The sequence below is a fragment of the Adelges cooleyi genome, unplaced genomic scaffold (assembly GCF_023614345.1).
Source record: "Adelges cooleyi isolate 19-005CV unplaced genomic scaffold, UGA_ACOO_1.1 ACOO_flye_CR_arks_rails_tigmint_CR_PRNA_30, whole genome shotgun sequence".
NCBI classification, from domain to species: Eukaryota; Metazoa; Arthropoda; class Insecta; order Hemiptera; family Adelgidae; genus Adelges; species Adelges cooleyi.
In genome coordinates, this window is record NW_026095971.1 from 5,465,773 (window position 1) to 5,490,129 (window position 24,357).

General features: G+C 29.4%; 1 protein-coding gene across 4 annotated transcripts in view; it reads left to right on the top strand.

Annotated features, from left to right (window-relative positions):
• Positions 1–24,357, top strand: part of LOC126837892 (uncharacterized) — a 153,754-nt gene that overhangs the window by 116,635 nt on the left and 12,762 nt on the right. For all 4 annotated transcript variants that reach the window (XM_050571863.1, XM_050571867.1, XM_050571866.1 and 1 more), the window contains one exon: positions 5,345–6,157. In XM_050571863.1, the coding sequence (XP_050427820.1) occupies positions 5,449–6,157 (709 nt within the window). In that variant the 5' untranslated portion in view covers positions 5,345–5,448. The remainder of the gene's footprint in view (positions 1–5,344; positions 6,158–24,357) is intronic.

Sequence of the window (24,357 nt, forward strand, 5' to 3'; positions counted from 1 at the left end):
GCTATTCGATGAAGATGATGATTCTAAATCTAAATTAGTTGCTTTAAGCCCAAAGTTTGTAATCAAACGCATAGGATATATAAAAAACATGTTTAAAAATGGTGATCTCGAGTTATTAAAACATAAAAATCTATGTTTATTGCAAATTATTTGCAACATAAATCAAATTTAGTTTTCCTTCATTTTTTTTTTTTTGTGTAAAAAAAAAAAAGATATTTATTTATTTTGCTATGGAAACAATACATTGATTGGTACTATAAACATTGTCATTTATAGTCTGTTGAACCCTTTGAATACTTCTAAACAAATAATGTACGTAATTATTTTTATTCATTTATCAAAATATGACCATTTACGCGTGAATGGAAAAAATAATAAGAGCTCACGAAAAGAGGAAAAGATAAAGCGAACATGATAAAAATTCACTAAAACAATTGGAAAAGGTTTAAAAAAAAATTGTAAAAAAATAATAATGAATTTAAAATATATATTTGTATAATTTGTATGTATTTTAAAAAATTGTTGTTGAATGTATTTTGGTCGTTAATTATTGTACAATAATAATAGGCTATAAACTTATCAGTCCGTCCTTGTGAACCATAAATGGAATTACTAAGCAAATTAAATTCATATTACAAACAAAGTTCGAATTCGATTAAAGTTCAGTCGACTTACTCTAACAGTAATAAAATCCGTATACCATTGAATGATGATAAACAATATAACGGTTCCGTTTTGGTTTATACATAAAAAACAAGCAATTTAGTATCAAAATAAAAATGCACCTATCAAGTAAATTAATTATGTTGGAGCGCACGTTTTGTACTAATACAATATATATAAATGATATTAAAACTTAGCTAACGTTAAGGATAAAAATAAACAGACTTGTTAGACCTTTTTTAATTTTAATTGCATTTCATTATATTATTATTTTTGAATTAGGTTATCAACATAGTAGTCTACAACGGGAAGGTGCACACTTTAATTCGATATGTATGTTGTGTAGCTCAATACTCGCGTGTCTATAATATAAACTGTATTAAATAGGTTAGTGGGTTATAATAATATTTATAGTTAGCTCTATGAGTAAGAGTACAATTAGTAAACAAGTGATAATTGGTATGCCAAATTACAGAGCTGAATCAGCAAACGATATATTCCACTTAATACTGTTACTATTGAACTAAGTTAACAGAACGCCATATCACTTTTGATCTGTAGACAGTAATATATTCCTAAGGAGATAGTCTTTTCCGAGAAATTTAACAGTGTTAGCGTAATGGTTTTCTTATACTTAATTAAAGATCAAGACTTCCCTAAATGTTGACGCAATTGATATTTGATAAAACGTTGTTTAACTCAATGTCAACATGTTACATCTCAGTTTTTTATAACATCCTTTTTATTATTTTAACACGTTTAGATATACGAGTATACTTGTAATCAATAATCGATATTTTACTTAAATGATTAATTTTTAAAAACAATATTTTTAAAAGGGTTAACTATCCAAGTTAAAAAATTCCGTTAGATTATTATATTGTACTTAATTAAGATATTAATACGTACAATATGTGGGTAATATGTATGTGCTTGTTTTAGTTACTACTCGTTTAATTACGAGTTTGTACAGTTCTTATAATAATATTTGAACCAAACGATCGATGGAAATCACGGAACAGTAAAAAGAAAACGTGTTCATTATACATTTCGACTGTGCTATTTAATATTTTTAACAAAAAAATAATCATTTAGGCTCAAACATAACATAGGAGTTAATGAGCATTTTGGTTGGCAAAAAATCTCTACAAGATGATAGTAAATGTATAGCTGCGCAAAATACCTACCAAATAAGATAAAAATTTGGGTGGTTAGATTTACATTAATGAATAATAAATAGGTCATTAACAACACCGTGTACAGTGACAGTTCGGCGAAGAAGAACAATAACAGCAAAATATACTCGATAACAGTTTAATTTAAAAAAATGGAAATTATGAAAAAGTACTGCAGTTTATAGTTTTATTATGAGACCATTTGAACGAAATACGAATATCTCGTTTGTGAATGTTTTAAGCAGACTTTAGCAACAATAACAATTGTATATTTTAATTTGTAGTTCTGTGTGTAGCCCTGAAATATAAAATATGCTAGAGGCGATTAAAAGTTAATTTTTAAGTATTATAATTTAGTTAGACTATTAAGTTAAGTGCAAAGACAATTTTGCAGTAACGACGATAACCAGACATTAGTAATTTCCAGATAACACTAACGAGCCGTCCAAATATTGCGGAACGTTTTTATAGTTGTAAAAAAGTCAAAATACAGTGTTCATTCCAAGATAACTCCAGATAAACATAATAAACTTTTTGAAAAAAGACAAAGAAAAGTTGTTTAGTTGGTATTATTCATATGATTAATAAATTCGATTTTTGTGGATTTTCGAATTTTGAGCAAGACTTACAAAAATAAACTTGAACTCATTCTCAATGTACTCTCATCATTCAGTTTCTGATAGCTTTTGTTCTATTTAAAGAAGGGAGTCTTTAGTTTAGTGGACTTTTCCGTACCCTTTTTAAAATCAAGGGGGTCGATTTTACTGATTTTGGGTTTTTTGTCAACATTTATACACTAGTATAGATTTTATTAAAAAACAACTTATAAAAATCTACACATAAAAATATTATTATGTTAATTTTATACATACAATATACATAGGTATATTCTATAGAATATTAAAGCAGTTTTCTAAAACACAATTATTACAGAACTAAAACCAACAAATCTAACATTAATATTTAATAATCAAATTGAATAGTTTTTTGAAAACGTTAAGCATAGTTCTTTTAATAGTATGTTCACTTTTGTTTTAAGAAAGTATAAAATAGTTCAAAAAGTAATTTGAATTAATATTCTTTCAGAACGGATTGTGTGTTCGATTTTACTATAGGTGGATGAGAATGTAGAATAATGCATTAATTTGTGTATTCCTTATACAAAATATTGTATCGTTATATTTATAAATATAGAATTAAATACAATAATACATTGAATCATGTTTGAGAAACATCTAGCCAAGTGAGTTATTTGTTACAATTTTTTTAGAAAAATAATAAATCATGAGCACTTTAAAGCACGACAAAGTGAACGGTTGTTGAAGTAGTATATTTTATTATTATCATTTGAATAGTATAATATGACCGGAGGCTATTAAGGATGTATAATACCTACTTGTATATTTGTTTTTCCTGTGGTACCTACGCATAATGTCGAAATATTAAATTAATAGCGATGAAAAAAAAGTACACAAATCGACAGTGTAGACGATTAAAAAAACGTTAAGTAAAATTACATCGGTTTATTTATTAATGTCTTATCGTCTCATTTCCGTATTAATAAAAAAATATGTAAATATTTGTATTATGCATTTTAAACTTCAATCTTTACTTTAACCTTCGTAACATAATTGTATATTTTAAAGAATCCTGAGCGTAATAGCTTTGTAAGTCAATTAGAGTTAAAAAATACAAGCTTTCGTCATGTTTTATGTAATACACAAAACATACAATATATAATGTATAACTTATTATAATAATTATGTTTTATAAGTTTCCTGATTTGTTGGGAATTATGTAGCTCATTAATTTTTTTCGGAGTTTAATTTATTTAATAAAACTACAAAGGAGAACAATTTTTCTTTCATTAGCTTTTCTAAAGAAGTTCGAAATACTTGTTTTGACAAACATCTAAATGGTCTCTTACCGAGTAATTGAACTTTGTTATCGCACAATATATATGGTAGAAACGATTATACAGATTAAAAGAGGAACGACGAAAATTCAAATGTTCGCATAAACCGTCATTCTTTTTAAATAACAGTCTTATCATATTTAATTTTAAATATAATTTGCATATATTATGTAAGCATAATATCTTTTAGAAATATTTTCTAAAAAGATTCAATTGAAATATTTAAAGTGAATTAGAAAATCTATAAAGTTAAAAAAACAAGGTTAATTCGGATCATTTTTAGCGTTATCAATTTTTTCGTTCAGTATTGATTTTAAAAAACATTTTTTTATGTTTTTATTGAGACATTTGATTATTCATACTTCATAAATTTGAGAATTAAAAATAGATTTTTTTTTCTTTTGTAAACATTGTTTTTTTTTAAGTCCCACTCCTAATACAGATATAGGTACACAAAATTCCACTATCGTTAATATTCTTGTCGGTTTAAAAACTGAATGCAGTTACAGACCAAGTAGGGTTAATTAAAATATACACTATAGGATTTCAGAAAAATGTAAAAAATGTATTACCCAAGATATTTTAATCAATATTTATAAACTCATAACATATTTAGAGCAATTTAAATAATCAATTACATACAGGCACCAAAGGGAATTAAAAAAAAAAAAAATGTAATGTAATTTTTTAACTATAACAATTTTTTTTTAACAATACTGACTTTCTCACATGTTATCAACTCTTAGTCTTAATTTGGTCATGATTATCCAATCCTTCTCCTTAAAACTGACTTTTGACTGAAAAAAAGACAAAAACTTTAAACCATCGTTTGATAAAAACGTAAAAGGTTGTACTTAAGTAATTTATTCATAATATAATTATTAAAAAAACTTGATTTATGAAATTTTGAATATTCTGTAGATACAACTACTTAATAGTAGCTAAATAATAGTTTGAAAAAAGGGATTTAACAATAAATGGAAATGTATAGAGTATACATTTATTAATGATTAAATAGCTAAGTTTAGTATCTAATAATCTTGTATAAAAAAACACTTTAAATAAAAAAACAAATCTGTCTTGCTCCGCTTGGCCTCAGTCAAGTACCTGTCAGCCGCCGCTGAGCAGCCGAGCTCGGTCTGACAAATCAATTTATACATTTCAAATTCATATTATTATATCGTTACTTTAACTTAATACAAGTTTGATAACGAAAAAACACTTCTATTAGTATTTTTCCTACGAAAAATACTAACAAACATGTTTTTTTTTCAAAGAATTCTATACAATTTATTTTTAATAAAAAAACTTTTCTTTTCTTATAAATTAATTTTTTAGTATTAAATTAATAATGCTTTAAAAAAAAATGAACACTACTTTATAAAAAAAATCAATTGTTTAACTAAACAAAGAACTACATAGTGTCTTCAGCAGGTTGAATTAATCACCGTGTACCGAAAAAGTAATCTTTACTTTTTATGTACCACTTTTTGCTAAAACTTACAATGTGTATGTCTCGAATGAACGACCATTTTGTTCCAAATTGAACAGAACAGCATTTCTAATAAATGTGTGTTTATTTGATTTGTAGGTAGCCGCCTCATGTGAAATGTGCCGTGTAAGTTAAACTAGCAGTGACTGTCCGATGGTGCGTTCATACAAAAGTTATCAGCTGTGACCGCGGCGGTGGTCATCATGGAAAGGGCATGTTGCGGTCAACCAGCATCGTACGGCTACTCGATGAACTCCAATACACCGACGGCCACCGTTACCGGTTACCCGGTGTCGTACGACGGTCGGCCGGCGGTGACCGTACCGATCCAGGTGGACGAGACTCAGGGTTGTTTCTGTTGTGACAGCGACGACGACAGCGTCGAACGAGCCCGAGTGGCGCACGCCAAACGGAAATGTTACAAGAGCTGCGCAAAAAACGTGTTTGTCTGCGCCCTTTTGGTGTCTTACACGTTTGCGGGTGCCTTGATCTTTTTGAGCATCGAGGGCGACGCTGACAACGGCGACGACGGCGGGCCGGTGCGTTTAGCCGGGCTCATGCCGGCGGCCAATATTGTAGGCGGAGGCCAAAACCTGACAGCCGCTCTATTGGCAGCCACAGCCGCCGGCGAAGAGAGCCGAGCTCGGACTGTCGAATCCATTTGGGAGATAACGGTCAACCTGAACATACTGTATCGGGAGAACTGGACTAGACTGGCGGCTCAGGAGTTGAATCGATTCCAGGAAGACTTGATACGGAGGCTCACTCAGCAAATGGACATCGAGTCGGCTGCGGTCAGTTACCATACGGGCAGTGCGGTCGGCGACGGCAGTGCCGATTTCGTGGACGCTGGATTTGAATGGAACATGGCCACGTCATTCTTGTACTGCCTGTCTATACTCACTACGATCGGTAAGCACTAAATTATACACTAATCGTTATACGTAGTCTTTTTGTTAATTTGATTTTATACAAGCTCTCCGGATCCGGCCCTGCCCGGGATTAAGTTTGCGAGGGCTGAGTAAAATAATTATAAATAAGATTTAAAAAAACTCAGTACTCCAGGTTCTATATTGTAGAGCTTTAGACTCAAGGGTCCCAGTCCCAGATCCAGTTCCAATGTTTAATAGCGTCCCCAGAATCGGCCTGTTCCTTTAATCATCACCTACCATTCGCTCGAGTACCGTGGTTACCATGGTTACCATGGAAGTGTACTCAACAACCTCCCAAAGTTTCATGGCGATTGGATGAATGGTGTACTAATGCATAAAGGACAAATAGACATTCATTTTTATGTATATAGATTTAATGTAAGACTTTTTTATTTGGACATTTACAATATGACATATTGAATATGTAACAAAATACAGTGAGCAAATGTTTTGACATAAAAAAAAAGTTAATTAATAACTAGATAGTGACATTTCTTAAGGTCATAGTCCTACAGATAGAACTTTATATGTAGAGTTTATACATATATTATGAAGTATGCAAACACACATATATCAAAAGTACTCAAAGAGTACAGGATCAAAAGATGAATAGCCTATATTTATTTTTTAAGAGACTCTGGGACAATCGAGCATTTATGCCTAAAAATACTTGTAAACAACCTTATTTTATTAGGAATATGTAAACAGATTGAAAAATATTATTACCGATCATAAGAATAAACAAACTAAACGTTTGAGAACACGCATTAGTTTGTAAGATGTATTACTATCATTCATGCTAAAGAGTAAAAAAATTACCTTCCAAAAACGCTTTCGGATGGCGAAAGTCCAGTAAATACCAGTAAAATTTACGATAAATTGTATTTTCACTTTAGAATTTATTTTTAGACAATTTTAGAGGATTTTCTAACAAAACAAAAATGCTATTACTAATTTTTTGTATTATTCAATAAATAATATTATAATTATAATATTAATCAACACTTTATTAAAGCGTTTTTTAATATAAATGTATTTTCATCGTATAAATTTAGTAAAACTACGGATGGGATTTGAAAAGGCTGACATACTCGATTGTATAAGTCTGATCAGAGTCCAAATTTCGTGACTCGTATCATTCGACAGAAGTCGATATATCGGCTTAATAAACTGTTTGATTAGGTCATTAGTAGTTCGCATTATAAGTCGACCGAAATGGCGATACAGCCTCTATACAGTCTATACAAAGACAGTTATAATAACAATACGCTTGTTGATTATAATAACAACTAATAATATAGGATAGGAATTTTAAAAAATCTGTTTTGGAATAGTTGTTTGTGTACCAACTGCAACCCAGAATATTCCTATTTTACGTTGTTCAACGAATCCTATCTATTAATCGTATTGTGTTGAAATTATATTCTCGATTCTCGTGTAGACCGTAGCACGACCCCTATGCAAGCATTTATTAGTTACTAAATCATGTATCATTCTTTGTGTATTTTGTAAAGTGTCAGACCGCATCGCGCTGAATGTTTTGTAAAATTTGTTTAGGATTTAATTCAATACCTACAGGCGGACTCGCATAAATTGTACCTTTTCATTTTGGGTACTAGGGCAGTTTTCCGGTAATTTTTCATCGCTGATAGAATACATTATATCTACTCTATTCTGGGAAATAATATAACGAACTTACCGTTCACAAATTGTCAAGCAATTGACATCACCCATTGTTCAGTATAATATAGGGATAGAAATATTCATAATTATTATAAGGTAGGTGACAAAATAATTAATAAAATAGCTAAATTAAAAAAACTAAAGAAATCTGTTTAATTTGTATTATAATCGCTGCGATAGAAATATAAGCCACATCAGTGTAATAAATAAGAAGTACAACGGGATTAAGTAGGTTAGCTGATAGGTTGATGAGAAAAAAAAGCTTAATTATCCGTAAAAATAACTATAAAAGTTAATAATTATTATTGCCGTGGAAACAAAAAAAAAACAACGTTGACTTCGTACACGTGTTATTAGTGTTTATAGTTTTATCCACTAAAAAATAAATGGTAAAAACAGATCTTTTTAAGTTTGTACTACTTTTACATTAGTTGTATACAATACAATCTACCTACAGTCATAGAATAATTTTCAAATTTGTTAATAAGAAAACGTCTAAAATAATACTTGATGAAATAACAGGTTTAAAAAGTACAAAAATATTTTTCTAACTTTACTGTTATTCGACTAGAACATAATATCTAAAAAATCTCTAGAATTTAAAATGATTTAGTCTAATTTATCAGTAGAAACTAGTTAAATCTGCAAATCTGTATTTGTTTTACAATTTTGAAGGAAAAGGAAAAAGTGTTTTAACTTTAGCCTTAAAAAATACTTTTGGTGAGCATATTATATTATAACATTATAAAAATACTTTAAAATTTATAAAATACAAAAAAATTGATTCGTTTGAGAAAATAAAGAGAATGTTAATCATCAAAATAATCATAGTTATATATAAAAAAATGTATTATTTAATCATACTAGTGTTGTTAAATAATTCCCAGAAGAATATTCTTATTTTAAAGAACTTTATCCTTCAATAACATCACGAGTAATAGTGTTACTGTTTGGAGATAACTTTTTTAATATGAATAAAATTATTAAATTCTTAGGAGAATCGCATTTGTTTTTAATTTATATTTCTCTAGCACGAATAAATCTATAAAGCTATAAACTAGTGAGATGCGCATACGGTGATATCGTACGAAACGATAACTACTATTTAAAGTAGGTAAAACAGATTTAGTATAGCACAGAAACACAGTACTTAAGAGAGACGCACAATCGTGTATCTTTCAGTCATTTCTAATTGGTTTCCACAAAAAAGCACGGACGGATTACGAATGACAGATATCTTAATTTATTGAACTGGCCCCGACGAATAATTTTCTTTTATAAGCTATTATCGGACAAAGCTGTTTTTTGTCATGGTAAAACTTAAGAGGGTCAAAGTTAAGTCAACACCGTCCATGTCCGTCTACGTCCATAAATCACGAGACCCTTTTATGTCACTGGGATATTATAGCGACATTTTGCCTCGCCTTACAACTTATCGCCTAACACACGTTAAGTAGAATTATCCATCGAATAGTAGTTAAATCTACTGATTACATTTTGCAAAAACAGAATACAACATGCGTTTTACTATGTTTGCAATAATAAATAAAATAATAACAACAAATATTTAAAATAGCTTGTGGGCTTAGAAAAATTATAATGATAACTAACAAAACTAATTCGGCTTACAGCAATTAATCTAGGAGCTACAGTTTCTAGATATAGATGGTTTGTAGTCGAGATTGCCTAATAAGAATTTTTAGGGCCCCAGATGGAAGTTAGGATCCACGGTCATTAGTTCGCTAAATCAGGCCCTACGCGGAGTAGTACCAAACAATTTATTAATCAATCAAGTAAGAAAATATTGAAAATATATATTTCATCCACACCGTACTTAAGAATGGGGATAGTCATATGATCTGTATAATATTAAATACATTAAATATAATTTTTTATATGAAAAATATAATCTCTTCGCAAAGTTTTAGTTCTCTTATATGTGCTAAATCACCATCTACAGTAAATGTATTTAATGTATGTATTATAATGTTCATCTTATTACTCTAGTAAAACTGTTCGTAATGAGTCGCTTTAAATATTGATAGTAGCATGTCATGATAAACTTTCACTAATTGTAAGTGTTTAAACCAAGTGGTCCTACGTTTTAGCTAATACAGTGTAAGCTAATCCTACTTATAATATTTGTCATAATTATTAAGCTAATATCTTAGTATTCTGACAAAATTGTAATAATATTTTTGAGAGCATATATTAATATTTTAATTATGAAAAAAAACTTCGCTGAAATTTCGAAAATAGGTAGACAATTGGTTTAAGCAAAATAAACAATAATAGCTATAATTTGCATTCTTATCTATAAATCTGGGTTAGACACTCAGAGTTAATTTATTTTAATGTTAATATTGCCGTTCGATGGCAATACTTTATTAAGAAGTCGCCTAGTTAGATAACTAAAAATAAAAAGTTGACATCATGAAATTTATTTTTACTAAAATATTCTCGGTAAATTTTAATTGATTTCAACAACTATAAAACAAGTTATGATAGTTTTATTCAAGTACCGTCAGATGGAATTTTGATGTACACAAATAGTTAATTTAATGAAGAGCTGGTTTTAAAATATTTAAAAAAAAAAAATTATTTATTTAACGATGTTAAATGAATTCATGCAATACCTTATTGATTAGTTAAATAATAAACCCCAATCGCTCTAACATTATAATATACCTATTGTTTTTTATTTGATTGCAACATTCCCAATAAATAAAGTATTTACAGAAGTTTTTATAACATTATAAATTGTACTAAGCAAGACTACTGTATTTTTTTATGTCTTTCGTGACAGGCAACCAAAGTAATATGACAGCTAATTTAAATAAATAAAGACTAAATAAAAGTACCATTTTTAATTTATAACGAGTTTTTTGTTACTAATATAATTACCAGCTTATTGCGTTTCCAAGAATCAATTCGATTATATATTTTTAAAGTCAAATTCTTTATATGTTTGAAGGTCGACAAAAAAATGTTTTGAAAAACGCCAAGAATTTTAATATTTTACATTAAAACATTTTAATATCAACATTTGTAGAACATATGATTTAATCTGGTCTATAATTATATATTTAAAACACCAGAAAAAAATAAAACATCACGAAATTTTGTTTGTACACATAAAAACGTTGAATCAAAGTCGACCACTTGTTACTGGTGAATGATAAACATAATTTAAATAGTTACCCACTAGACTAAAAAAAGTCATAAAAATAACTTAACATTTATTAATAATTCATTGTTTTCATTAACTATGATAATTTATTTTCGTTAAAACTAAATAACCTAAAAACTGTTTTGAAAAAATTGTTATTTTCAATGATTATTTTTTCTAACAAAAACAAATATGATTAAAATGTAATGTTTTTATAATCTGTTTCAAAACACATTATTTAAAATAATATATTAACAAAATATTAAAATAAAACATTTTTATACATACATACGTTAGGCAATGAGTCAACCGACTAACAACTTAAAAAATAAATATGAATTTTGAATAAGACTTGTTTTATTTGTATCTTAAAAAAGTAATTTGTTTAATATCATTGCCTGATATAACGTATGTACGTGTACAAATATGAATTGTGAAATAAAAATGATAGGATTGTCTCCTTTTGTTTGAAGGGATTGCACATCAATTCAACAGAAAACCCAATACACATAATACATGTTATACTATTTTGAAAAGGGTAAGAAACAATGTGACCATTGGATTTTTCATCGACAGAATCAGACATAAAAGATTACAAAATTAGATTTGTTTTCAGATATTCTCTATTTTCAAAAACCTTATTTCACCAATATTAACTTGAAAACAATAACCAAATCTACATTTCACCCGACGCCTTAAGTCTTTTTATTATTATTGGATGTACCGACCGCTTTTTTAGTATAAAAATTCCCATAAAAACATACATAAACAGATGCATAACGCGTTTATAGACTATAGTTATATAACTTAGATACAAATTCACACTGCGAATAATTATTATTATGCATACGTAACTTATTTTCTCTGTTTTTTTTTAAATTAACAAATTTAAATTTAATATGAGTGCCATTTTATTTATATTTTATTGTAGACAGAATTAATGAACATGAAGTCATTAAACTAAAACAATATTCAAGCTTTTATTTTTTAGGTAAATTCTAGTTCTAATAACTTTTGAAATTAAAAGTAATAACGTATATATTTTCTTGACATTTTTTATTTAAAAAATAATTTACTAAAAATGCTGACTGGTCGATTCAAAACTGGTTACCAAAATAACCAGTTTTTAATAATTATTTTCTTATCATAATAACTTGTCTTATTCTTTGTAGCATTTTATATTTTCACATAATTGCGGCGTTACAATAAAGTGAAGAACAAACATTTAATTACAAAAAACTCTAAATTAACTATTATGACAGCTACTTTAATTATAATTAGTTAAAATTAAATTGTGAGTTTTTAATGCATTTTGTATGCTATCTAAAAAAATTTCATAAGCATAAACTATTGTTATCTCAAAATGACATCAATGCTCTTTAAATAATCTAATAAAAACCACAACAATAAAGATTTTAGGCAAGCAAATACTTTTTCATGAACTTTTTTGGCTGGGTCAGTTTTGGCAAGCATAACTGTAGAGTAACATGTTTTTAAATGCATTTTCTCTTCTATCTAAAAAAAATCCCACTAGCAGGACATGGTTCATCTCATTAAACAGTACTCCCCACCACTTGTTCTTGTTTAATTACTATGAGTAACATCCGAGCCAAAAAAAACGAATGAAATACAATACATACGAAAGAAAAGGAATCTACTACAATAGCGTCCATAGTCGTAAATTACCGTCATAATACAAGTTGTACGGCCAATTTAATCGGTTACTGTTGATGACATCTTTTAGTTTGGAACTGGTATTAGCGACCAACTAAGAGAAAACTAATCTTATGAAAATAATCTTTAAAAAAATTAGAGACGTGGCCAATAACATACTAAATTTGTATGAATAAGTATTTTAAAGCTAACTTAATAAATTGATTCTGTGACGTTTTATACATCAATAATAATAACAATAATAATTGCTAATAGTTGACACTATTATAACTGTACACGAATATAGCTACATAACATATAATATAGCTATGTTAACTAATAAATTAACTTACCATTATACAGATTTAATGCTTCATTAAAATATTATACTAAACCTACTAGTAATGTGATGTATGAAGAATTATTTAGTTTTTAAATATTTGAATGTTCATGTGACACGGCATATAAGAATTCAAAATACTCGCCTGTTAAATGGATGAACATTAAATATTGACAAACTTCTTGTATTATTCTCTAGAGAATACAATTTATGTATAATTATTCTTGCAAAATTTGTTTATCTTGATTTTTATACTATGGTATAATTAAAAGATTTGTTTTCAAACTGGAAATGCAGAAGATTATACTTTTGCTTAGGAAAATTGTTTATAAAGATAAACACGATAATTAAATAAAAACTATTAAAAAAAAAGACAGCACAATAGGCGCCAACAAAATATAGGTATCGGGAATGTCACAGCAATATTATAACTGAAAATGATAAAATCACTTGAAACAAACGCTTCGATACGATTCTATAGAGTATAGATGGTAGGTGTAAAAATACCTTGAGGCGTGAGACGCTATAGAAGTTACTCTGCTGTCAGTCCGTCCCCATTATAATTGATATTAATTATAATTTTACTTATATATAACAGTTATGCGTAGACAAGATGAGCCACGTGGAAATAGATAACGAGAAACTCGCCATCTTAAAATAGAAGCAGGGTCCTATTATCTTATATCTTCTTGAGTTTTGTTAAAAATGGATTCAATTAAGTTTAAATTTTGATTTAAGGTTAAGTCACAGTTTACTAGAGTAAATTTGGATGTGGGTTTGGTTAAAATATAGAAATATATAGCATAAAAAGCATAATAGTTGTGGCTGTACACTGGGGTACGCTTGCCTTTATTTCTATGGGAGAAGAAAAAGAGTAAAACCTATGTGCATCGTAAAATAACGATTTTCGAGGATATTATAATTAACCTACTTCAGCTAAATTTCATAAAATATCGTATGTGGTTTACAAATAATAATAATGTAAAGAATAACAAACAACCAAAGGAAAATATACGTCCAACAAAATTAATAATATCCAGAGTTCCGTTAACCTTTATTTATTTGTTTAGTTCAAAATTATTTTTATGAACGTAAACTACGAATAACGTTATAATTTCTTTTACCCCGAGAACGTTATACCGAATAACGTTACAATTTGTTTTACCCCGAGAATTTTAAAACGAATTTTGCTAAGTTAGGTTAGGTTAGCAAAACTAGTGATAAAAAATAATGTACTTAAAATGTTGACTGGTCGATAACCAGTTTTGGATCACTATTTTTGCTAACCTAACCTAACTTAGAAAAATTCGTCTTAACATTCCCGGGGTAAAACAAATTATAACGTTATTCGGTATAACGTTCTCGGAGCAAATAACTTTAAAATGTTTCTCGTTAGAACGTTCTCGGGTTAAAAAAAGATATAACGTTTTTAGTTATAACGTTCTCGGAGCTAAAAAATGTAAAAAGTTATTCATTATAAAGTTCACCAAACATATACTAATATTATGTTATGTTCTGTGAACTTTATTTTGGTAAACGAAATAATTGAGTTCATAACGTTATATTTCGTTACGGAACCCTGATAATATCTACGTAAAAAACAAAATAAAACTCAATATTTTCGAACAAAACGATTAGATAATGACGATATTGGAACTATAAGTATCTTCGGTATACTTTTAAACAAACAAAAAGCTTAAGCAAATAAATAAAATAATATTAAAGATTAATTTATTAATGTTTATCTACAGAAAAAAAACACATACAAAAATTCTAAATATAATAATTCAAGAGTCCCGGGGTAAAACCACTTTACAGCACAAACTTGAAACACGAATTTGAAAGTTTTTCAACGTGTAAAATATATATGAAAGGTTTATCCAAAAACTTCGGACAAATTGTTCAATTTGGTGTTTCGCAAAAAAAATTTAAGGAAAATTGATGTAAAGTGGTTTTACTCCTTGGTCTTTCAATACATTTGTTATATGAAATTAATATCGTAGTAACTACTTAAGTGTTATTAAATATAATTGAAAGCTTTCGAGTAGTAATTTAATCCAAATAATTTAAATATTTCTTTTGTTATAAATATATATATATATTGTCTGGCCTTTTTGGGAGTTATTTCCGCTTTGGTGATTTTCAAAAGACTATATAATATGACGGGGTAATAATTCTAAAACCGTTTTTGATGAAAGTATTAACGTTTTATACGCTTTGTCCAGTAGCATTTGTTGTTGTGTAGCGATGAAATAATTAAAACCGTGTTAATATTAAACATATCACTAAAGGTTCAACATTGCATTATGTGTAATACATAATTTAGTTTTTTTATGGAAAAAAATAGTACAAACAATTACATAATAATGCGTAGTTTGAACACATAAAGTGACACAATTCATATGATGTATTTTATTACAATGGTAAAGTAATTAAAACGAAAGCATAATAATAATGATAATACATGGAGGTACATAAGTACATTATATGAATAGTTAATAAAGAAATCGTGACTATTAGAGATTTGTGGAAGTAGAATTTTGCTATCTGGCCATTTACATAATATGAAGCATAAGAAGAAGTATATACTTACCGGGGTGTCACCTAAAGAAAATATGTATTAAATAGTGTATTTCTTATGCTGCACTCATATTAACTTAGTTATGTTGAACGACATTTTCAGGTAACTACTAGCTGCGGTATGAATTAATTAACTAAAGTTAATTTGAAAAGTTTGTCCTTACCTATTTTGTATGCCCCGAGTTATCTTTGATTTTTAAATAATAAAATATGTATAAGTAGAAAAATGTATTAAATATAATTATTATTGAGATAACCAAAAATTTAAATTCATAATCAAATAAATTATAACTAAGAGGATGACTTAAGAGGCGTTTAAGATATCTATTGACTTATCTTTAACTTAATAATTCACTAATACCCACCTTGATAAAACCTAATTTTTTTTTACACAGAATTAATGGAAAATATTGAATGCAGCCTATTTTATAAGGTATATATTTTAGAATTACAGGTAAAATGGCATACATATATATTTCGACCAACAAATATTTTAAGCAATATTATTTAAAGTGTCCAATGCAACGTTATTTGATAAAATATAATATCTCTGAGCATAAATACAATGCCAAACGTAGCGTATCAAGTGGGTAAATTATTGGATAGGAAACCAGGATTGGTTTTTTTTTTTACTAAATATTATTTTTTGAGTGTACCATAATATATTTGTATATTGTTACCAAATTATTAAATATGGGATTCCGGCGTTAACCGTGAAAAAAATGCTAACACCTGTCCTCCCCCTTTGTCGATACATATTATTTTCCACCGCCGTATACCGGAACTCGGGGACATAAATTCCGTTAGTACCGTTGTTGGTAACGTATATAAACTATCTGGTGTTTAAAGAGAGCCGGTGTCGGGTACGGTTTTTTTTTTTTGGGGTCCAGTATAGAAACATATTTCACACAATTGCTGTTTCTGCCGCCACCGCAGCCTCCCCGACATCGGCTAAGTTTAAGGGTCGTGGATTCGAGTATTTTTTTTTTCTTTTTTTTATTCTGCTTTCTTTTTTTTACAATATAATATATACTTTTTTTTTTCTCGACCGTTTCGTACTATCCACGCCATCGTCGACGTTGGGTAAAATATTCATGAAACGACAGCGGCCGCCGGGCCGTTTGTATATGGTTGCAGGCAGCACACAGCACAAAAAGGACACAATATGACGGCGACCGCCCTCTGCGCTAATACTGCACAGTTCGTCAAAAAGACGAACAGACCCCCATCGGGCAAATTACTTAACCGACGGTCTCGCGATCCGAAACCTCTTTCTTCTCGTGTATCTCTCTATACATACATATTATCCCGCTGGTTTGTCACCACGATCAACATCAAGCGTCACGTTGACAATAACGCTAACAAAAACAAACGCTTAGCAATGTTTATTTGTGACGAGCAAATACCACGACCACGAGCTTTGTCTCGCGTCCGTGTCATTTGTCTTCTTCCGGCAACTCGGAAAATAAAAATTAGTAGATTTTAAAAAACCAACAACACATCGAGTACACGCATGGATAATAATGAAAATAATGGAGGTCATGCGAGTGATTTCAATTATTTAGAAAAGTAAAAACTTAAACGTTGAGCTTTTTACTACAGCAGGAAAACGATTAATTTATTATTAAAAACTAATATTGCCCTATATTCTTTTCATAATTTTTTTTATTCCAGAAATGTTGTTAAAAATATAACGATTCTGATTGTTCAAATATTATATCGTTACTATGTACTATATTATAATATACTTTTAAAATAATATTTTAAACTGCCATTAACGAAAATGTTAGTGATCTCATTTCCCGTGGTAACGTTTTCAATCATAAACAGAATTTTATGGAAGAATCCCCACTCAAATGTTGCTATGGTTATACGTATCGATACATTATTACTTGCACTACAAACTGAAATTATGTGCCTATTGCTAATTAGCGTATAATAAATTATAGAATAAATGTATTATTTTTTTCTCTCAGAAATTACTATGCATTTTTGTCGCCCATTTTTCCCCAATAAAGCAACGACTCCTAGCGTTTCGTCAATAAGCACTATCTGTCATTATTTCTAAACTCTACACTAAAGTATACAAATTGTCATTATGGTGCAAAGCCAGGCATAGTCACAAGAGTGAAACATATTAAGCGATAGCGTCCAACTAAAACAATCAGGTATATACGATTTACAAAAACAAAAAACAATAGCTAATTAAGTCTTTGTTCCAAACGCGACAATAAACCGCAAACCAATAAAGCGTTACGGAATCGAATTGCAATCGGCCAATTAATGGACCTCTCGTGTTCCTTCGCTTCTATCATTAAATCCGAATTTCTCCCCGTTGTTTAAAAAATATTGTTTAAAAAAAATAACCATCAACAGTCAAACGGTATTATTTATAGCCGTCAATAACAATAACACGATTGTTACTTAGTTTTCTCGTTTTTTATTTTACTTCCAAACCAGAATTGTATCAATTTTAACGGCGAAACCACCAGGTCCCGTTCACAACACAACTTATCGACTGCACTAATACGCAAAATGATTCTTTGCGATGCAATAACATACATATATAAATGTACGAGCGCTTTCTGACTTGCCATTAAACGTTCTATTACATATTCGACCATCGGAATAAATGTCTCACTCTGTGGTTCCACTAGAAAATACTGAATTTAATCTTGCGGAAAGTAAAAATCTGAAACCCAAGTCAACAACTATAAAAGCTTCGAGTCGTCGTAACTCATTGGAAATTAAAATTCTGTAACGCGAAACGATAAAAAGATAAAAGCACAAAGATAAAAAAAAGAAAATTCGATTACAAGACATTATACGCTTTTTGCGTCTACACTAGACTTCTTGATTTCCCTGAATAAAACACGCTTGATAACAATACACCCTTAGGAATTAAGAATAATAGCGTAACCTAGTTATACGAATAGTGTGTGACAGCCATCATAACAACGCATTAGTAAATTCATTTTTTGTTCTTATTTGTATTGTATATACTAATACAAATTGTAAATATTTTCAAATAAAATTAAAAAAAATAAAAAGATATCCAGTTCTTTTTAAAAGTTAATATAAAATGTGTGTCCGAGCCAAGAAAACTAGTTGGACGTTTGTAATACACTGACAATAGAATGTAACATAAAATTCGTAATACACCTTGTTGTTTACCTACAATATCCATTACGAATTAAACCAGCTCTGATACATATTTTAACTATTTTCATAAATATTTTATATTTATACTAAAATAATGGATACAAAAAATCGTTCAGTAAAATGTTTAAAATATAATTTTCGTCGGAGTTTGTACGTTAATGTTATTTTTTTTTTTATGTTGGTTTAGTTATTTTCTGTTTTATTATTATTTTGTATACTAAAAATATTATATACACGTACAATATTTTTATATGTAAATTAACGGTTTGGAAGCATATATTACACACGCACACATACAGAATATACATGGGGGCATAAATAATTAACGACATCGATGTGAAATTATTGCCGGAGGGGGGAGGGTCTTCCCTTACCATCATATAGGTGGTTTATATACTTGTATTATTCCTCTCCTAACACACTTTTTCTACTTTATATTCTCTCTCTCTGTATTCTTTGGGGTAGGTACATAATACACGCGGCACTAATAATAATAATAATAATAATAACGCTACCCACGCTTGTGCAGAGTTATATATTATGTGTGTGTGCAGTTTCGGTGTACAAACCTACCACCGGAAAACTATAACGTCGCCGTAGACCCCACAGCGCCTGGTGGCCGCCTAAAACGAGCAACTACCGCCGCTTGTATATACAATTATTAATCTGTCCAACAAACATCGTTACGTTTACCGCGCCTTACCTTGTCCGGATCTTAATATTTGCACGTGTATTGCGATAATAAGCTTCGAAGCACCGCAACGGCCTAGCCGCGACGACTGGCGCCTCGCGGTTAAGCCGTATCGACAACGCGGTGACGACGTCGAGACCAAAGTCTTAGGGGCGACGGGCGAGTCTTTATTCGGCATGGCGAAACCAACGTACCGGCGCAATCACCGCAAATACATATTTAACGCCCCAACGCAATTAGCGCGGATAGTGCAACACATCGTAACGACGTACACCTAACACGGTTTAATAAATTATATATCGTATATGAGAGCTGCCGAGAAGATCAAACAATACCCGAGCCTCCCATCCACCCCCCACTCACGGCGTTGACAAGACAGACCGCAGCCGGTTGTCACGACGTTCAAAAGCCAATTTTCAACTCAGAAAATGCCATAACCGTACCGTGGACAATTATGTAGAATGGGTGGTGAGAATTTGACAGGTTAACATCAAATCTTCGCGATCCACATTGTATTCATAACGGGTTAACATTCGTTTGCTTACTGGCAATACGTTTGTTCACACAAATTGTTTTTATTTTTAAATATTTTCCCTTAGAATTATTGGTGTATATTTTTGTTTTTCATTTAGGATAAATGCAGCAATATTCGTCGACGGTCTCGTTATGTAATTTTTTTTTTTTTTAACAAATTAATATTTTTTTCAAATTAATTAATTTTGCGTTGCTGAAAAATATACGAACGACCCTATCTCAGATATGCCACTAAATGTACTTTATACTATTATTACACTACTATATCGTTAACTGCTCGCCGTACACAGATATGATGCACGTTTTTTTATTACAAACGTTATAACCAAACTCCGTCGACTCTTCCCTGACGTTTATATAAGTTTAGAATCTCGCAGCCCGGTTTACAACAATTTAATACGGTATTACGCTTGTTAATGCAAATTACGTTGATAAATAAATTTAAAAAAATGCTCGTTTCTTTTTATCATTTATTTTAACATATTTCTTTCATAACTTGAAACATACAACTCAAGCTGAGTTCAAGCGGCGGTTGCAGTTTGTTATTATAGTACTACATCGATTGACGTTGTAATTATATTCCACCAAAATATTCGTTACATATTTCAAACAGTTCGTTTAGTGTGATTTTAGTCGTTTTAAAGTCATAACTAAATACCATACAGTATTAACTTCACAAGATATACCTCAAGTTTTATTCAAAGGATAAAGGGTCGACATCGTTACACCTGCAAAAGAATATTACCAAAAAAAAAAGTTTTCCCGTCAAATAAAAATCGTGGTTTTATAATCCACAAGAAAAAACTAATACCTTAGTAAATAACTGCAGGCCAAGCAATAATATATGTGTGCTATAAAATATAATATACATTTTCATAAAACTTTAAAATGAAGCGACGCTTATAAGAACATGGCGTTAGAACAATATAATAATAATACATTTTATTTTAAAAGTAATGTTTTACTTATACATTAACGTATTAATTTAATCGTGTGAAATGTTAAGTTAAGATAAGGAGTGGCCAGTGGGAAGGTACCAAAGACATATTTATGATACTTTGTTAAATGCGTATTTGGAATATCAACATTTTATGAAGTATCGTAGTGTACATTAATTAAACATGTTTAAATTTGTAAATAATCTATATGCATAAATATAAAATAAGTTCATGTGGACTAAAAATCGTTTGCAGTTTAAAATTGCCTATTTAGAGAACAAAATCAGACGTTAAGAAAACAATTATTAAGAAACCCTCGAAACAATCGTTATTATATATCCATTAATTTTTACGCATATTACAATTGTGCAATTCTTTGTTTGATAAGGTATCTCGCGGGCAACCATAAACTACCGGCTATAAAAGTAGTTGGGCACATCTGTCCTTTTAATTATCAAGATGATGAGATAAAATGTAAAATATTATTATGACTGTGGTCGGTACCTATGTCCTGGTGAACAAAATTACTTTTGCTTTAAAACTGTTTACTCTGGGTATTCTCGTTTAAGTGGTATTTCGTATATTATGTTTTTAACTTTGCACACATCTCGGTTCGGTATTAAAATGTTTCTGAAAACATAGTCTTGTCAAAAAACAACTGGAACTATTGAGTACCAAGTAACAACACAGCGCCAGCAAAACCCGTTGAACTTGCAAAGCGGATTTGCAAAAGTAAAATTTCCGTGGCGAATACATCTAGTACATTTATTACGCAAATTAATTTAATAAAATTAACAAGTTTTCCTCGAGGCGGCGAACGAACAAAAACGTTTCTTAGGTAAACGTGAATTTAATTAAAACCAGATAAACATTCCACGAATGAAAAATGTCGCCTGAAATGACTGATTTCATATTTACATATGTTGTTGTGCATACTATCATAAACTGCAGTGACTGTGTGTTTCTAATTTCCTTTTACCAAAACGACATTTTTTTTAAACATTTGTTAGCTTAATTCATTTTTTATTTTTTAACACACTATCTAAGTTAGATTTCTAAATACTCACCGACATATTCTATTATAAAAAGGAAATATACAACATATTTTGTTAGTCGGACTAATGTATATTATAATATAATGCAGTATTTACATTTTTTTATCCCACCAATATGCTAAAACGTAAATAAAATTATTCGAAGTATATTATTAATCACTTTTCGGCTCTCGTCCATGCATAGGAAAATTAAATATAAATTCACGTGCACATATCCGTCCTCATGACGTTTCCTGGAATGTAATAATCAATTATTACAAAACATTTTTTTATTGTTTTGTTCAATAAAATAAAACATTTCAAATTAATATAAATTTTACCACTTTGCTATACATTCTGGAAACAGTACCACATAGCATTCCCACTCTTCAGACAACCTTGCCTGTCTGCAAAATGCATTGTCCTACAATAAACCAAAATTTGTTTACATGTTTAATATTTTCATTCGTAATTCGAATAAAATGTATTCGAATAAATTGGCATTTCCAGTATTGATCCATACGTGTACCTATTATGATACACTATTTTCGGGTTCTTTTTATTCAAAAGAGTCTATCTACCAATAGTTTACTGTCAAACATAAATGAGACAATTTGAAATCTAAACTTGTAAAGAATTTATGATTACTTAGGTTGTGCAAATTTCAATATAACTCTACTTAAAGATTGTATAAACTTCATTTTGCGCAAATATAATTATTGGTTATCGATAATTAATTTCCAAAAAAAAAATTAATATTGTTTGAGCAACATTTCAAAAATTAACATTATTAGATTTAAACTAACACGCAAAATTCAAATTCTCATTGTTGTATCCATCGAGTAATACATGGCCGTGTATGAACTTATAGCAGTTCGATTCTTTCCACTTCAATCCCTTCACGGCGCGGCGCTTACGACTAATTTTATTCGTGCGTATATTAACTTGTTTTATCGCCCTTGCTATCATTGGACTCTAAAACTTTGCCACCAAACTTTCATAAGAAACTCGTTTACGTTTCATCTTAATTATTTACAGGTCAAAGAACATAAACTGGCTAAGTTGAGCCATTCACAACTGATCAATTATGATTGTTTGAATGCTCAAAGTGTCGAATATAGGTACAAAACAGGTGACAAATAATAATTCAATGAAGAAAGAATCACAGATTGGATAAAACCTCCTTAAATCCCCCTTAGCTCAGAGTAACCACTGGTAGAAAAAAAATACTTAATGACAAATTATTGCTTCAGAACTGAGCATCACTGAATTTATTGATTGTTATCACTGATATATTATTTGATAAAATATTCATTTAGTCAAGATAGATTAATCCACCTTATAAATAGTCAAATATTTTGTACAATAATTTAATTTCTAGAATGTGGACACACTAGATTGAGGAGGCTTTCGTTTATTAGTAAATAACGAAGCACATCATCTGGTTTTATCTAATCTCTTAAAAAATCGCAGAAAGAAAATATTTGAAAACCAAAACAATAATTATACTACAAACACAGTTCAATTTTTTAGAGCTCGAATCAGACATGGTGTATTGTACACGATTGGTATAAGTTAAAGTCCCCACTGTGCTGACTTTTTTAGGTCTTAACTACTATAGGTACATTTCGAATGAACCACAATGTATTAGTATAATAAAAGAGCCTTTAAATAAGAATTAAAACAATTTATTTCTATACACCGAGGTATTAATGAAAAGTCTCCCATTGAAATTTAAATAAACTATTCTTCAGTATTTGAAAGATCTTTTTTCAAATTCAAATAATATGGAAATTTTTCTATATATTTTTCGTTCAGTCAATTTAATTTGAATACATTATGAAGAAAGTGTTTTGTGGAGTATTTAAATAATTTATTTTACCTCAATCTCAACATGGTAACCGTTGAGAACTCACTATAAAATGCCTAGATATTAACGGAAATCAATATTATCTCTACATTATTTTAAAGATTTACATGACAAAAAAATATAAAAAATATTTCAATAACTTTAATACTTGTAAATTATAGCATATTGGCTATGTAGTGAATGTATAGTGATGAAGAAAAATACTTGTATAACATCGTTAGATTACACAGGGTGTAATATATTTTAACTTTAAGGTAAGTTCGTTAAAATTTACTTATATTTAATATGTTTACATTCTACAATTTCGTCTCGAATAAATCAATTATTTCAACACAGGATATTTTAATATTATTTGTATAATTTCTGCATAAAATATTATCGGATCCCACTTAATTTAAAGTGTAAACGCTATTGATTACATAAACTATATATTGGATAATATAACTGTTAAAACAATACTTTAATAGTTATTACAACGCCATTCAAAACGATTCAAATTACTAATAATTTAATTGAAATTAAATCG